Source organism: Cheilinus undulatus, linkage group 15 (assembly GCF_018320785.1).
Source record: "Cheilinus undulatus linkage group 15, ASM1832078v1, whole genome shotgun sequence".
In the NCBI taxonomy this organism is placed as follows: domain Eukaryota; kingdom Metazoa; phylum Chordata; class Actinopteri; order Labriformes; family Labridae; genus Cheilinus; species Cheilinus undulatus.
Genome location: NC_054879.1, coordinates 12,866,357 through 12,884,016, shown reverse-complemented (window position 1 = coordinate 12,884,016; position 17,660 = coordinate 12,866,357). Strand labels below are relative to the sequence as shown.

The 17,660-nt window shown below is 37.7% G+C and overlaps 1 protein-coding gene across 2 annotated transcripts in view; it reads left to right on the top strand.

Annotated features, from left to right (window-relative positions):
• LOC121522340 (glutaminase kidney isoform, mitochondrial-like) overlaps positions 1–17,660 on the top strand; it is a 59,598-nt gene that overhangs the window by 13,916 nt on the left and 28,022 nt on the right. For both annotated transcript variants that reach the window (XM_041806573.1, XM_041806574.1), the window contains exons 2-7: positions 1,289–1,388; positions 1,521–1,642; positions 4,624–4,753; positions 7,288–7,367; positions 8,912–9,075; positions 12,742–12,800. In XM_041806573.1, coding sequence (XP_041662507.1) covers positions 1,289–1,388; positions 1,521–1,642; positions 4,624–4,753; positions 7,288–7,367; positions 8,912–9,075; positions 12,742–12,800 — 655 coding nt within the window. The remainder of the gene's footprint in view (positions 1–1,288; positions 1,389–1,520; positions 1,643–4,623; positions 4,754–7,287; positions 7,368–8,911; positions 9,076–12,741; positions 12,801–17,660) is intronic.

The following is a 17,660-nucleotide window of genomic DNA, read 5'->3' as shown; positions in this document are numbered from 1 at the left end:
GGAGCAAAGAGCGAGAAGTAGTTGAGCCGATCCTACGATAAAACCGATTAAGCAGATCGCCAAAACATTCTATTTCTTCACGATCTGAGATCGTCTTATCGTGAGCTGATCGTGAACCCCTACTGTTTTGTACTAATAGCAAAGCACATTACATTTTGAGATGACCTCCAGGTAAATGTGGGACTAATATGAAATGCACTGCAGACATCGTGATTACGACTTTTAAAATAAAGGGAAGAGAAAACAAGTCATGTCTCACCTACACCTGCATGATGATGGGTAGCAAAAAGAGAGCCACACACATACACCATCCTTTTACCACAGCCTACCTGGGTTTGTCTGTGTTCATCGATATACATTTATGTGTCGATGTGTATGGTGGTGACAGTATGGGGTTAGAGGGGGTCTGGCAGAAAAAGTTTGGGAACCACTGCTTCAGACTCTCTGATGGTGTGTCTCCCGTGAACAGTCCAAGCAGCCAGTCTAAATAATGTTCAAAACTTCCTGCTTCAACAGATCTGCTTTGACACTCCTGTCCCTGTGAACATTATGCAAACAGGACTGAACTCTAAATATATTAGTGGAAAGCAGTAATGGAAGCTGTGGCTCAGGCTGTGATATCAGTAAGGAACTACCAAGCTGTCATACTATGTGCATAATTTGACAGTGTTTATCTGGACCCTGGGATGTATAATGTGCTTTATCCAAGAGGAAGACATGAATATAAGACCTGCTATTTACTGATACTCTTATCACTCCATCTGGTCTAACACATCTTTGTGCCAGTGCAGCTTTGTCAAAGTTTTTGACCCAGGATAACTAGTTTAAACTGCAATGACTGATCAGGGTACAATGTAAATAAATAAAGTGACCCATCAGGGAGGGAAGTCAACAAGACACACGTAGAAGTAATGTCCATAATGCAGCAATGGCTTTGACCACTCAGTTCTACAGACACACAACTGTGTGGCTTCTAGTCACACCTAAGTATTAAACTTTCAGAAGGTGTTGTTCAAATCCCTCACTTAATGTGTTAATACTGTTTAAACAGCTTCAGATAAGCTCTGTGTTTACACTGGCAGGATTGGTGGGAATAGGCTTTCTACGGCTCATGCTAAAGGGCAATCCTGTATTAAATCAACCATGTAATGGTAACGTGTATATTTTTTCTACTCCTCCTAAAATATGTACCTCAGAAAAGTGGAAAAAGAACTTTACTAAAGATTTTTTATACTTTCCTGTGATTGGGAGTGCTGTGTCTAATGCATATGTATTTGTGTCTTAACAGGAGAAGAAAAGCAGCAGGAATTCTCCCCAGTTTGGAGGACTTGCTCTTCTACACAGTCGCAGAAGGTCAAGAGACGATTCCTGCTCATAAATTCCTCACAGTAAGTTCTTCCACTTCAGTTCAGCTTAATCGTTTGTCTTTGCAGTGCATCATTACCAAAATGACCCACTCTGTTTGTATTTTCTTCACATTGTACATGCACAGAGTTGTTTCTAAATACCCTTTCTTTCAGGCGCTTAAAACCACTGGGCTTCGCACAGGAGACCCCAGACTGAAGGAGTGCATGGACACACTTAAAGAAACTTTAAAGAACACACCAGATGGCGTCACCCTGGACCGACACCAGTTCAAAAAGTAAGGCCTGTGACTTTTATCTTAATTTATCTCCGTTGTATGCACTCATTGTGTTGGAAAATCATGTTTACCAGAAACCTTTTACTCCTTTCAGCCTTTTAAGTTTTTTTTTTTTTTTTTTTTTTTTTTTTTTTACATCTGATGACCATATTTTAAACTGCAAATTCAAACAAGCGAATTTGTTTAAATTTGCATGCTACATAAATGCAAAAATATGTGCATCAAAGAGCATTTTGGCAGTAATGTTGTTTCTTGTGAATCATCTGTCATTTGAAATAAAAAGCTGTTTAAGATCCTTATAGGCTATTTGTTCAGTTCAGTCAGGGTTATGTTAAGGTATGTGATGCTAAGTTGTGCAAAAATTATAATGCTTACACAGGGTTTAACAATTTTTTCCTTTTTTGTAATGGACTAAATTGATGATTTATGTGTAGCTGCACATATCAGCCATTAGGCGTTGTCTTTAAATTTGGTTAAGAACTGTTTTAGTGCTATAACTACAGTCTAGTTGCTGTAGCTCACTGATGTTCAATCTTAAACCCTTGTTGCAGGCTTGAGACATTCAGCACATTTACATGTAGTTATAAAAAGTTGAATTATTGCATGTCAACATGTCAGTCCAGATAAAAACATACCACACTGAATTTCTTGAAGTCAGACTAATAAACCTGGATCATTTGGTTGGAGATTGATTCACCCCTGCATGTATATACCTCAGTTAGACCCAAACTGGAATGAGCATTCTGCGTATGCTCCACAGTTTCTATGCTGGGCTTTAACCCAGGAGTCAAACAGCATAAATGCTAAGCATTTATGGTACTCCCATCCATGGTATTCAGGATATTGTTAGCTGAAAGCTTCGAGTTCATGACTTTACATCATGACCTCACCATACGAATTTATGAGTTCACAAGCTGCATTTGAAGGCAGCATTTGCCCAGTAATAACTACCAGAAAGCAGTCATTCATACGTCAATAAATCCCCTGTTGCTACTTGACAGCACAATTGTAATATGAAAAATAATCACAATTATTTTGCATTGATATCTGAATTCAATCCATACAACTCACATGGACTAGGGATGCACGATTTTATTGGAATGATATCTCTGTCTGCAAACCTAAGCATAAAATGTAAAATAATATCGGTATCAGCAGATATGAACATTTCTGCTGATATTTACAGCTGATATATCAGTTGTACACATAGTTAGTATAAATCATTTAATCTGCCTTGAATATTGGCAAAATGTACAGATGTATCATCAGGTATAAGTGATTGTGTAGGGTGCCACAAGCTCAATGAGGCCTACTTTGAGTGCCTAACATTTTGAGTATCTGACTTAGCCTCTCTTTGCACTTAGAAATTTGGTGTTTTGCACAGTAAAAATAGGTGTGTAATATATCGGTATCGGTATCTGCATTAATGAGTTAGGAAATATCGATTTCTGCGAAATCAGATATCATGCATCCCTAACATGATTCTTGTGTGTGTTACACTAAGCTCCAAACTGTAACCACAACACTGTTGAATGTGAGTGTTAAAAGTATTTGCTGCTGGTTTCCTTTGCCATGGTAAAGCAAATACTGTATAGCCTGTTAAGACTATGCTGCTAACAGGCTGCTAGGCTGCTAAAGCGCTACAGCTGGTGTCAGATTGTTTTGTTTCTTTGCAGTTTACGATGAAAATAACATTAAGCCCCCTTATTTAAAAGTGAGAACAGAAACATCCAGTGTTGTTGAGCCTTTAGGATACATCAACCATTGCATTTTATACCGCAGTCAATTGTAACACCATATAATTGGGATAGAGAATAGTCCCATGGTCCTAATTGAGATATAACCGTGTCTCAACTTAACTGCATGTAAAGGTACTGAATGAGAACAGTGCTTTGTTTTACTGTAGTCATAATGTGGAAATGGAAAAAACCACCACACCTGCATGAAAATATAATGCATAATAGCCCAAGGCATAGTCAGCCAAGCTGATTTTTTTAACACCAGTCAGACACGTGGCAACTAAAAAAAGTTGAGAATTGCTTAGAAATACTGGACATTACAATCAGCATGTTACAATGTGCATTGAGAAACACATTTACCTTACCTCAGGCGGTCAAGAAACTTGTGCCTCAGGCTGCTTCACCCTTCTTGGTTTTAATCCTTTATTGTAATGACAGTATAAACCAGATATGTATTCAGGGATGAGATCAATAAGCTTTTTTAAGGAAGTACAGGGATATAAAACCTATCCAATCTATCCAAATGCAATAATTCCATTAGTCATGACTGTCCTCAATTTACTTTTCTAAACCTACAGACCAGACTTTCTTCATCTCCTTTTTATGGAAGTCCTTTAATTGTTGCCATGTTTTGAAGCTGTAGGATACTGGTTTTGTAATTTCCTCTATGTGGCTGTCATAATTGAGGCCAGAGTCTAATACAGCTACTAGAAAAAAGAAACCCGGAAATGCCCTCAGCTGAAAAAAACAAAACAAAACAAAAAAAACCCAACTTCTTTCATTTCTTCATAATAATTCTGAAGAAGGCAGTAGGGCTTTGTCTAAAGGAAGTTAATCCTCTAGTGTTTAGTTTCACTTCCTCTGGTGTGTGGTGCCAGTCTGAAAAATGTATTGTTCTGTTAGTATCAAGTTAAGGCTTCAGGGTTCATTTTTTGGGTTTTATGGATTTGTTTTCTTTCTTTGACCCGAGCCACCAGAAATGTAAGTATAAAATGTCACCCAAACCTTCATAGATGGGGTTTCCAAATGGTCATTAATCACTGTTTGGTTTCATATTGGATCACACTGTTTGGATGAAAAGCAGCTGATCAATAAGTTATGATAAAACCTCTTCATCAGAAACTTTTATTAACATTGGAAAAAGTTTGTCACACTTTACAGTTGCAAACTTGGTTGGCAAACTTTCCTTCAACTGCATGCAGTCACAATGTTTTAGCATGCTATCTGTGGTTTGTTCATCAGGTGTGTCCAGAGCAACATTGTCCTGCTCACTCAGGCCTTCCGCAAGAAGTTCGTCATCCCAGACTTCCAGTCCTTCACCTCCCATATTGATGAGCTGTATGAGAGTGCCAAAAATCTCTCTGAAGGGCAGGTGTGTCCTTACATCCATGACTGTTTCTTTTGTCCTAATTTTCTTTAGTCCATACAGATTGGTTACTATCAGGCTGTGCTGAGTCCGATTGGCCGGGGTTTAATCTGCGTTTGTTTGATAGATCTCTCTTTGACTACACAGACAGAAAGAAAGCCAGCAGCACTCTGATCAGATACACAAGGAGGACAAATCCACCTCAGATCATGTTGGGGGTGTTTCCACCGAGCGGTCTAGTTTGGTTCAGTACAGTTTGGCATGGTTTGGTGCAGTAAACCCTGTTCTTACTTGTGTTTCCACAGCTAAAATTCATTCAGCCTTGCTCTTCATGATGGAAATGACGACTCATTTTAGAGATCTGGATCATTTTGTTCAGCTCAGTGTTAATTGCTGGTCTTGTGGTTTCTGAACAGCTCTTAATTTGGTACATTTTTAGCATTTTTATGTCTGTAAATAAAAATGAAAAAAGGAAACTGGCTGTGAAATGGGGTTCACCTAAAAGAGCTGTCTGTTAGAAGTGGCTTGTTTTCTAACGACACATCAATATGGCTGGTAACTTGTCATAAAAATAAATGAAGATTTATTTGATTAGAGTATCTTAGATTTCCCTTTTTAATTTTAATGTGCAAAAAGAGAGGAATAAAGCTGTTAAACCTTGAGCAAAACATGGCTCCTTTTGAGTTGCTCGTTACTACCGTTCTCACATGGACACTGGTTATTCTTTTGACCAATCAGTGGACTGCAGTAAGTCTAGCTCCATTCTTTAGGGTTGGAAAGGTATGTTTATTATCCCAACAAAAGGGGGCCAGAAAAGTAGGATGATACAGATCAGTTGTTTTGGCACTTTTCCTAACTTTTACAGAGGAAACACAAATAATTGCGTGGCGTGCAGCACCAAACTGAACTGGATCCTTGTAGAAACGCATCAATAGTGGTATTTCCAGCAGATTTCAGTTCAGGTTTTATTTTCTAAAACAGCATTTCAGGTGACAAAGAACAGGAACGAACAAAACACATAAAAATAATTTTAATTCCCAGATTTTAGATGGATAGTTGTGTTGAGCTACATGCCTGTGCTTTTCCTGCTTTTAAAGGTTAAGATAACTGCATTTAAACATTATCAGCATACACCTACAATCACTGACCTGTTGCACCAGTTTCAAAGCTCTGTCTTAATTAATGGTGTACAGCTCCCACTAAACCGTACACTGAAAGTAGCTAGTTCATAACTTAGGTTGTATTATCAGTGATTACGCCATGAGAAAATATGGTTAATCTAGAGTAGGTGCTCCAAAATGTTTCAGATGCCAATACACAAAATAAGAGTGCCAGAGAATGGGGACTCCACAGTCCCTGGGGGTGGAGAAACATATAATGTTACTGTGCACATTCAGTCAACGACCTTTCAGAACACTGGTATAAGAAAGGCAGAGAAGGAAACAACTGCCTAAAAACACAGTACTATTTAATTCTGTAATTTACTATAAGAAAGGGAATACAGTTAGGCTATTCTCCATGTAAATACTGCAGGTCTGAGTGGATAGACAGTGCTGTATTTAATAATTCACAGGTGTCTGTATGCATCTATGTCTTTAAAGAGCAGTAGACTCCTATATCACCTCTAAGTTTTTATTTAAATGCATTGCTCTCATTTAAGCATTAATAGCATCTAATGACTATGATTTATTTTATATTGAAGTCATTTTATCAATGTATTTTTACAATAATGGATAAAATAAATAATTTTGAATATTTATTTTTTCCTCTGTTTAATGGAGGATAACTCACAAGCCCGCTCTTGATATCTTGTGACTCCCAGGAGGTCCCCACACCTACTTTGGGAACCACTGATCAAGACAGTGGAGCATCATATCCAAACTAATCAAAATATCATTTTAACAGCATTTGACCAATCAGTGAAACTCAGTGGACTTGAGCCTGTATAGCACATGTCTAATAAAGACTAGAATATGTATTTAGACTAGCATTATGATTCAGCGATAACCAAAGACAAATCCAAGCCATAATACAATTCTTGAGGATGTAATCAATGAATAAGAAAGCACTTCTAACACCAAACAATAGTTAAAACCCTCTGTCCCCTCTAAGTTATCCCACCATTCAGAATGGTACACCATGACCATGGTGTTTAACAGAAGCTTTTACCCCAACATTGGAACAATCTCAGCTGGGACAATGCCTTTTCTTCTGAAAATCAAGAGGTCAGTTCAAATGAAGAGTATTTTCAAGCTAAGACAGTTTTAGGATGGATTTACTGAAGAAAAGATGTACAATATGAAAGGAACCTGGAAAATTAGGGAAGCAATTGTAATTGAAAGAGATTAAAGTAACAAAGTAAAAAGAGCATCATTTTTTAAATCTGTATCTGAGTGTGGGTTTTTCCTCCGTGGTCTTAAGATGAGGTTTTGACCGCTCAGTGTATTGTCAGCAGTGTCAGTTTTCCATTGAAGCCCGAGCCTCGGCAGACGTCAGCAGTGTAGGGTTACTCTCTTTCAGCTGCCTCTCCTTTCTTTCAGGTTGCAGACTACATTCCTCAGCTTGCCAAATTCAGCCCCGACCTGTGGGCGATCTCTGTGTGCACGGTGGATGGACAAAGGTGAGACCAAATATGAGAAGGATGTTCAAAATTATAAGCAAGTCACATTTAATTTGTTTGATTTTCCAGCGTTAGTTTTATAATGGCAGCTCTGTGCTGCATGTGGGTTTAGCTTTCTGATGGGTAAACAGTCACCAAATGGCCTCTGGTGGTTTCAGTGGGGAATCCTAACAAGCTGGTTTTTATTTATTTTTAGCTGCGTATCAGGAACCATTCCTCTTGACATGAGTTGAAAGATTCTTAGACGGCACAGCACTGTTTCACTCCTCTAAATCCAAAGGTTGGAGAGGATAAACTAAACACCTGAAGAATTAGAAATGATGTCAGTATATCAACACACAAGTGCTGATTCATCTTGGAAGTGTAATTTACTGTTTATAAAACATGTGTCCAGTTAAGAACAAACAAATACAAGACATGAATTAAATGTTGTGAAATGATGTGTACAGGTGTTTTGATCGTCCTGTTCTCTGATATGCAGTTGTAAAGTTCCATAGGTGTGTATATTTGTTCTGTTTGTGTAAGAGAGGAAGTCATAAAGATAACAGAAGTAAGGAGAACATGTGGTTCTGTTATCTTGCTGTGACGCTCTGTCAGTGATGTTTATTGTTTACCTGAACACTTACAGTGCGTACAACATTTAGCTTTTTTCATTGAAATGTCTTAATTGATTGAAAAACAACTTGAGTTATGTTATATATATTTTTAGTTGAGCACTTACACTACCTGAAATATCTGCAACAGATGTAGTCATTCAGAACAGCTACAAGGGCTACTAGTGGTGGGCAGCTGCATTAAAGCTCAGACAGACATGGAAATATGAAAAATTTGGTTAACCAACTTGTAATTCTGGTGCTGACCAGCCCAAAGGTTCAAAGTGTAACTGTTAAATTGGCTTACTGCACGTGTTCCTGATGCAAATTTAGATTTAGAAAGCCAATTCTATTCATTGGAAGGAAAAAAATGATGGGTAAAACAACTAAAATGTCTTTTAGGGGAAAGATCATGTTTCCAAATCTAATTGTTCTATATTGTTCCAATCATTCTAATCACAATGAAACATGCTGAACATAAATAATCTTAACCTCTGCCTCTTAAGAAAGACAGAAACTGCCTGATCTTTATTTTTTAAGTTAGAATAGATGTTGTGGGGTAGGTTTTAGTGTCAAAGTGTACAGTTGGAACCATTCATAAATTTGGACATAGAGGAAAAATTCAGGGTTGCAGAAACGGATTTATTTATGAAAGTGCAGAAAATGCTAATATTTAGTACAATTTTAAAAACATTTTTCACGACAACCTGATGGTAGCATGAAATGTCAGATTTTCTTATGTTAGCTACAGGAATAAAATTTCCATGCTGCAATTAGTGGGGTCCATTTGTGTATTATAACCAAGTGTTGGGGTAGGTAGGGCCCCTGGTGGTAAAATTTGCGTACTTTGCATTTAATGTGAAAATCTTCTCTTTTCTTGAACTTGGTTGAAGTATTTTGTCATATGCACATCTTTTTCTGCTCCTAGAAGTCATTTGTTTTTCTTTGCAGACACACAGTTGGAGACACAAAGGTGCCCTTCTGTCTGCAGTCTTGTGTCAAGCCGTTGAAGTACGCTGTTGCTGTTCATGACCATGGCACAGAGTACGTCCACAGTTTCATTGGGAAGGAGCCCAGTGGCCTGCGCTTTAATAAGTTATTCCTGAATGAAGACGGTGAGTCTCTTTTGATCATTCATTTTTTTTCTTCTTAGATCTTACAGTCATACACAAATAATGACTCATAAAATCATCTGCAAAAAATTAAAGATGGGTAGTTGTGGCGGACAATCACTGTTTATCTGACTCACTAATGTCCATTTCACACAATTTCTCTTCCTTAAATTGTTGTTGGAATTCATTCAGTTAATTGAATTTAAGACAGCATGCACATTCAACCAAAACCTCATACTATGCCTTCTCCAGCTCCACCCAGTTGCTCTGTTGACAAAATTCATCCACAGTTTATAAAGTCATCAAAGTCACAGTTGTAAAAATTTCACTCATGATTCCCTTATAACAGCAGTTGATCAACAAAACATCCAAATTTTGCCTTTTTTCCATGTCTTTTATTGTAGTTAGGAAACCGACTAAACTTTCGGTCAGCTAGGAATTTATTTTCTTTCAAAATAAAATCAGTTTAAAATCCAAACAGAAAATGTGCTACTAGCATAAGACATATAAAAGACTAAATAAAGACACAGCAAAAAATCACTTTAGCTGAATTTCATCCTGAACTGAATTATTTACGAAGCTGTCATATTAAGCCCAAACATTCAGAACCGTCCATTATCCATACTCCTTGTCCCTTTCTGGGTTGTGGTGGTGCTCGAGCTGATCCCAGCTGTCACTGGGTGAAAGAGTTGCACTCTGGATTGCCCGTGAGTCAATCACATGGCTGATGAACAGAGTTAAAAAACAGCCGTGTTCACATTTATGGGCAATTTAGAGTCAACAGTTAACCTAATGAGCATGTCTAGGACTATGGGACCTGGGGAGAACAGAAAGACCCTGTTTTCAAACCAGGAACCCCTTTGCTGTGAGGCCACAGTACAAACTGTTGCTCGACTGTACAGCCCTGTATAAAGTACCATTAAATCAACTACATTCTGAGGTTAGGATGATGAAAAAGCCTCTTCTCTTATTTTCACTGTATATACATTTGCTTGAGTATGAATAATGTGTGACACTGGTATTATTGAGGTTCGTACACTTCGTCATGTTTGGCTGATTCTTTGAGGACGATGGCTGCAAAAATGCCAGGTCTGATTATTTTGTCCCAGTGCTAAATAAACCATCAAAACTACCCTGACATTGATTATTAGTCAAGATTAAGAGTGATGATCTTAATACTGTTCAAAAATAATCATGACTATCACTTTGGATGAAAATCATGCAGCCCTGAATAGTTGTATTTCTCAAGAAAGTTTGAATACAGCACAGTATCTTATGTATTGTCAAGAGGTGGCTTTAACATTGTTTAGGAAGTTCATTTATTTTATTTCTCCAAAATAACATTGTTGTGAAATAACTGAGCAAGACATAAGATTGAATTTCATAATGTTTCCTTCCTTTCTGTGCCAGCAGATAGTGGGAATTTAAAAAAGCCAATTATTTCCTGTCTAAAGCTGCTTTTTTCCCCTTATAAAAAGTTAGCATTGAAGGCTGTGGGGTTTCCACACAGTACCTTGTAATTTGTCTTTCAAACATTGGATCATTTAGGCTTCTAGTTCTTTCCATGCATCTAAAAGCTGACCTCACAGGACCTACATGGAAATAAAAGGAATGTATTGCTGTCAAAATGACTTAAATTGTAATTTATTTATGATGACCTAAATTGCAAGTGTGGCCTACCAAGTTAGTTTGTATTTTTGAGTGCAGATACATGCGTTTTTCTGTCTTGAAATCTTTGCACTGGGTTGGCAGCACATCATTTTGGTTTCAAGTAAACAAAAACCCAAGAAGAGGTGATTAAGAAATCATAATTTTTTTGTGGTTTTTAGTTCTTTCTTCCGCTTGTAGATTTTGAATTGTCCCCATGGCTTATTAAAAGTGACGCTGTTCACTTTATTTTCATGGTCTGTCATTACTGCAAATATCCAGATACTTCTTCAGCAGTGATGGTGGACCGTCTGGCTTTTTAGCTGCCTGCACAAAGGAGTTGAGAGCTGAGACTGAGCTGCCAAGTGAATGAGTCATGATCTGGCATCAGAACATTTTAACGGCCTTGTGAAGTAAAGTAGCTGCTGTAAACTAAAGCAAATGTTAGTAAGCACCCAACCCACTTATTATGCTGCTGAAGTACCTTTATAACAATATATGTGGGCTATTTTAACATGAAAGTAGATTTAGGGAATAGTTCTTCTCATAATCATTGCTACTGTTGGCGTGTCAGAGGGTGGTACTCTAACTGCAGCCAGCACATCGTCACTTCCTGTGTGGGGATTCTGCTGCCAGGAAAGCCGTGTGTATGTTGTGTAAGTAGCTCACGCACCAGTGCGGGAATGTAGGTGATGTAAGTGTAGAAGTACTTGAACACTTTTAAAGGTCTGTGGGAGGAAGGCTTTCTCTCACTCTGTGATTAAATGTGTCAGGCATTACTAGAACTTAAGAGGTGGTGAAATGAGACGATGTGGAAATGTAAGGCATTAACAGTCTCTGGGCCTAACATGTTAGAGTCACATGACTCCACCAGCTGACAAATGATTCATAAGGTGGCTATATGGTGTCTTAACTTTTAAATCCTAACTTTCTATTTCTCACATTTGGTAGGTATACCCCTCGAGATGTTTCATTTGATTTCCAATTAAGGGCAGCCCAGTGAAGAAAGCAGATGGTTTACCTTGTTGATATTTTTCAATAACATATTCTTTTTAAAACAATACATTTTCTGTTGTTTTAAGTTGCAATAATATTGAAACATACTGAAGATTTAAAAACGGCATCTATTTGATGAAACAGATATGTAGGAGAGGAATTGATACATCAAATATTACAAGTAAGTGCTTGCACATTGTCTAAATTACACAAATATGTTGGCAAAGTCTTAATTTGTGCAATTTAGATTTCGTAAAAAATGTGTGGTTCAAATTTTGGTAGTGAATCAAACATCCTTGATTAAGTCTTTGTAACTTAAAACAAAAAAGACATTTATTATTTGGTGCTTGTGACTGCTATATTTTGCCATAGTATTGAAAAAGCTGCGATATTGTTCAATTTTCACCAGAAACATACCAAAGCTTATAAATCTGGTAGGGATGCTCTGGTATTTATACCAGCATCAGATATCAGGTATTCATTTAACATTGCCAATGCTGTACTCAGTATTATTCTACAGCATCAATTTTCCCTCTCCTTACGTGAGTAGTTTGGCAAAGTAAAGCCATGTCTGCACTGCATTTTGGTGATATTTTAAAATAAATGAGAATGGCAAAAGTAGAGCACTGATCAAACTATGCACTGCTTTCTTGTTAAGAAGAGGGGCAAGAACATCTGATGAAATTAAACAAACTATAAAGGTAATATTACGTTTTCATTCTTGTACTTGGTATCTTTGAGTACCCAAATATAGGTTCTTGTACTTTGTTTGGAGAAGTAGTATCAGTGCATCCCTAAATCTGGTATGGTTACAAGGCCAACCTGCACTAGATCATCAGTTTGGGCAAAGCTCAGTACAGCTCAAACAACCAAAAAGTATGTAGCTTCCTTTTCTAGAGACTGTCAATATTTTTTCTACATGTATCTGACTGTTTGATCTGCAGACCTCTCAGCCTTGAAGAAATATGAGCTAATATTTACACTTTGATCCTCTTCAGCACTAACTGAGCTCTTGTTGTTTCACAGATAAGCCCCACAACCCCATGGTGAACGCTGGCGCTATTGTTTGTACTTCACTGATAAAGGTAAAAGCAGTGACACTTTTTCCTCCCTCGTGTGTTTTTTTTGTCTTGTCTGTGTGTCATTTCCACTAAAACTTAGACTGAAAATTCCTCATATGGTGGGTATCACTGAGCTGCTTTATTGAGTAGATAACAGGAAGTTTGAAATAAATATTGGGACAGACACCAGCCTAATTAACCTGTGCATGTTTGAAAACAACTGGAGAAGACTCAGAATAATGACTGAACACCTATACATGCTTTTTCAGTCTTTTTGCGTTTGGTTTTATTCCTTTCTCAGTCAACTTTAGACTTCCGGTGTGTTCACATCTGACTCTTGACTCAGCTGGAATTCTTTCTAGGTCACAACCTTAGTCCACGGCCATGTGTCTTGTTGTGGCGATTAAGAGCTGTACTAATCCTTCCTGAGGGCACTTAGACCACACGCTCTTATTGGCCCTGCTGAAAATAACCTGCACGGAGAGGTAGTCAAATGCAGCTGCACGCAGATCTGCCTCAGCCTGTTCACACAGAGATAAGATAGTTAGATTGTTCCCTCGTCTGCTACATTCTCCAACATGACACCAGAGTTTCTTGAACTGTGTGTCTTCACACACAGTGTTATGTTAGATTTAGGAATTTAGCAAGCTGCAGCTTGCAAGATTATAAAAACTTACAGCAAATTCAACCAGGGTTACATTGAAGCTTTGATTAAATGTTTTCACACTTGCAGAAATCAAGTTGATCATTCTCAGGCTTTTTTTAGTCATACAAAGGAGGATTTTGGTATTTACAAACCTGGGCTCTTCTTCTACCCATCGTTGGGTCAAAAAAAAAAAGATGGGTAAAAGGTATCATTAGGAAACAACAAGCTGTAATGATTGCATCCAAGGCTGTCAGAATTTTTTATACTTCTCAGTAGCATGACTGAAAAGTAAAATATGTAGAATTTTTGCACAAAAATACTAAAATTAGATAAAAATGCCCAAACTTATGTGATATATATTTTGGATTGAATGCTTCCATAATCTCAATATTTACAGCACTTTTTAGAGCAAGATAAATCCTTAATATTTTTTTCTTCCACACTAGTCCTAGCCAAGGCTGGGGCACTATATTTCAAGAATGCATTTAGGGATTTTTGCCCACTTGACCAGACAAGGCCTTGAGGGGGAACAGAATAGTTTTCGAGGACAAAGGCCACTGTGACCTTACAAAATGTTAGATTTCAGTGACCTTGTACCATATTCTTGGTTGACCCGCCACCGTACCTTTACTGTCTAACAGTTGTGCATTTCTGAACCACAATTTTACCAACAGAGACAGTGAACAATTGTTTGCTTGCAATTTTTGGTAACTAAAAGCGAGAAACTGCCAAACACTGTGTAGCTAGTATATCTTTTTTTTTTGTTGGTGTGGAATGCAAATTTTGATAGTAGTTAATATCTATATCAAAGTTAGAAATTAAGGCGTTGAGGGGCACCTGTAGCCTAGGGGTTATGCCTGTGTGCCTCATGTCCAAAGGCAGTTGTCCTTGAGCAGCCTTGGTCCAAATCCAGCCTGTGGCTTCTGTCCTGCAAGCCCCCTCTTCTTGGTTTCCACCTCAATCCACTGTCCTAGCTGAATAAAGACAATAAAGCTAGAGGTTTATCTTTTATTAAAAAAAGGTTTTTGACAGCCATAGATGCAGCATAACCTTCAGAGAAAATGCATCTCAGTGTGCATTCACAAAGACTTCTGTTTTTTCAACTGCAAGGGAAAAGAAATTCAATCTATGTACAAGGATATAAAAGACAAAATGCCTACATGCATAACACTTTTCCAAAAGTATATCTTTTAATTTTAATTAGAAACAGCTGTTACATTGCTTTCCTAAATGTTTTGATTCAGTGAGCATTTGTCTTTACTCTTCAGGAGTTTCACATATTGAGCTTTAACAGCCCATTTCTGCACTGCAGGTTGATGCAATTTGCAGTAACATTTCTAAAACTTTCTGTACCTATGAGTGAGTTAGACCATTTGCATAAGCAAAAATAGAGCCCAGTTTTAAAAATACCAGAATTACCTTGAAACATAGCCAGTGTCAGCAGAGTCGTAATAGCATTCTCATGGATATTTACTCACACAACTTCTATCTATAAACACCATTCAGCAGCTCTCACAGCAACCGAACTGTGTTAATCTGGAAATTTGCTTCTTTTTGTTGCATTGAATTATCTTTTTAGAATTTTCACTCCATCGTTAGACTATTTTAATGCCTATATCCGAATGTAGCTCTTCTGTAAATAACTTCCTTCATCTTTGCTGTATTCTTATTGATTTTGTTTACAAAACTGTGACAACAAAGTGTGGGCCAATGACATTTTCACCTGAGAGGAGGCACCTTATATCCAGAGAATATCATAACAGTGCATGGTGCCAAAACCCTCCTCCAGGTATGACGAAGCAGCTGAAGCACGTGTGCCATGTGATAGAGATAAGATTTTGAACCTCTTGTATTTATAAGTAGTAGACAGCAGAGAGAAACATAGGAGGCCTGCCAAAAGCCACAAGCCTCATCTGTTTGTTTTCAGTGTCACATGTTTTTTTTCAAGCCCATTCTCCTTTATTTTAAATTTAGTTTCTCATATGTGGTTTTTGTGCATTATCGCTACCTTGAGAAAATAAAACCACTGAGTTTACTTTTTGCCATTTTTACCTTATAAAATCATTCTGACATATTACCATTTATCCGCATATTGTCTTTGGGGTTTCTAATACCCCAAAAACAGCCCTAATTTGAAAATGGGCCTTTTAGATATGCATTTAACAGAAAAGCAACAACACGTTACATTTTCTACTGTTGCATGTCTCTGAAGTAGGTTCCAAAAAGGTTAATTTTTAATCAAAATGCTTTCAATTACCACTCAGTTGTGTTACTCAGTAACGTTTATGCTTGTAGAGCAAGAGATTAATGAGTAATCTGTTTGTGGATCATTGAAATAGCCTGAAGACATCGTATTCTTTGTAGGACTTTATTCTGAAAATATTTTGGACACCACGTGCACAGGGCCTGAACAGGACAAAAAGTTTTTCTCTCATCTGCACAGCCAATCAGACAAACAGTTCCCACAGGCTTTGAGGGGTGGGGGATAATCAATTTATTTATTGTAAGATGCTGTTCTTTAAGATACTTAAGCCTGTTTCAGACTGGGTGCATGGCAGCTACGCCGTGGCAGCTACGTATGTCTTGGCAGCATCACAACACGATTTTCATTTCAGTATGCATGTAAACATGTTGTTGCTTTAAAACTGTCTGTTTTACCAAAAGCCAGTCAAATCCTCAGCTCTTTGTCATCTTACGAGTTATCCAAACAAGGCTGCATTTGAGCTTATGCACAGCTTGATGCAACCCAAAATGGGTTTGTGCCTTTCAAAGTAAAAGGCCAGTTTAGGATTTCTGTGGAGAAACTGACCTCTTTTGTACAAAGTGCTTTTATTCCAATTTTTTTCCCTGGTTCAATTAAGCTATACAATATACAAGTCTATTGTAGGGAGATTTATTGTGGTAAAACTTGTGCATGCAGCAAACAAGCACCCAGTCTGAAACAGACGTGTGCCTCCCTTCAGAGGTCTTCCAGTCCTTAGGGGACCTGGTTGCAAACATGCTCCCAGTCTAAAAGAGACTTAAGTTTCCTCACAGGCAGCTCAGTTATTACTTTTTGGATGATGTGAAAGAAAGTAGAAGCTTTTCTATGAAAAAATCTTATGTTTTTTTTTGCCACAAAACAGATATGGCTCATGGTAAGGCTAAGTCTGATGGTTATGACATTAGATTTAATTTGTACTACCAGAACCACATGATTGAGCTCCATTGAGTTCCCCTTCTTGTCATCCTGTTATCCATCATTATTTGAGTCTGTTAATATCTGGAACTTGCTCAACACATTAAGTGCTTTTTTCACTCATTAATGAAATAAAAATCAATCACTTTGTCTTGCTCTCTGAAGGAAATTTTGTCATTTTTTCCCAAAATGGAGAGATCAGGTCTGTAATATTAAATCCTGTATTTCAGGGTCTGCTTGTTCTATTCTCTGAATACAGTGTACTACAGTGAGACCCTCCTTCCTCTCTCAAGAGGCTTATAATAGCTATATTCTTATTGATTTGTGATGCAGACTGCACGTATTGCAGCATGTAGGCAGTGATACGAAAAACCTGCTAAACTACTCTCAACATTTAGAGTCTCATGGTAGAAAAACAAACATCATGTTCACTGAGACAACAATGTTTCTGTGTGTTCTCATCTTTTCATCACTGTCATCGCTGTCTCCATGTGGTTTTATTTTTCTATCCTGAAGCACACATAGTCAGGTTGCTCAGTTTGCTTTTACATCGGTGGGAAAACTATGGGAGGGTTGCCGTGGCAATAAGCCCAAAACTGTTGTTACATGGTGCTTGAAGGCTACATGTTGTTGCTGTTTTTGTATGTTGTTGCATATTTTCCAGACTTAGGAACTGTGGGAAATAATGACCGCTGCTGCAGGTCAAATGACGTTGGTAATTTTTTCTTCCTTTTCCATATCTTTCTCCTCGCACTCTCCCAACCCTCCTGATCCCCCATCCCTTTTTCTCTCCGTTTCTCCTTCAATCAGCTCTGTATAAAACCCATTTAGTGACTCTATAACACCTCCATCAGTGTCACTAATTCTTACCTTTTAATTGAAATGTTTAAATGTAAAGCTAAGAATCTTTTCACACCATTTAAAGCAAAGATATTCAGTACTTGTAAATGATGTTGTAGCACTTTAAATGTGCATGCGTGTCTGTTTTTCTTCTGTGATTTTTTGTTTTATGTGGGAAAAGCAGCATCATTGATCTTTAAGTATGACTTGTTAAATGTAT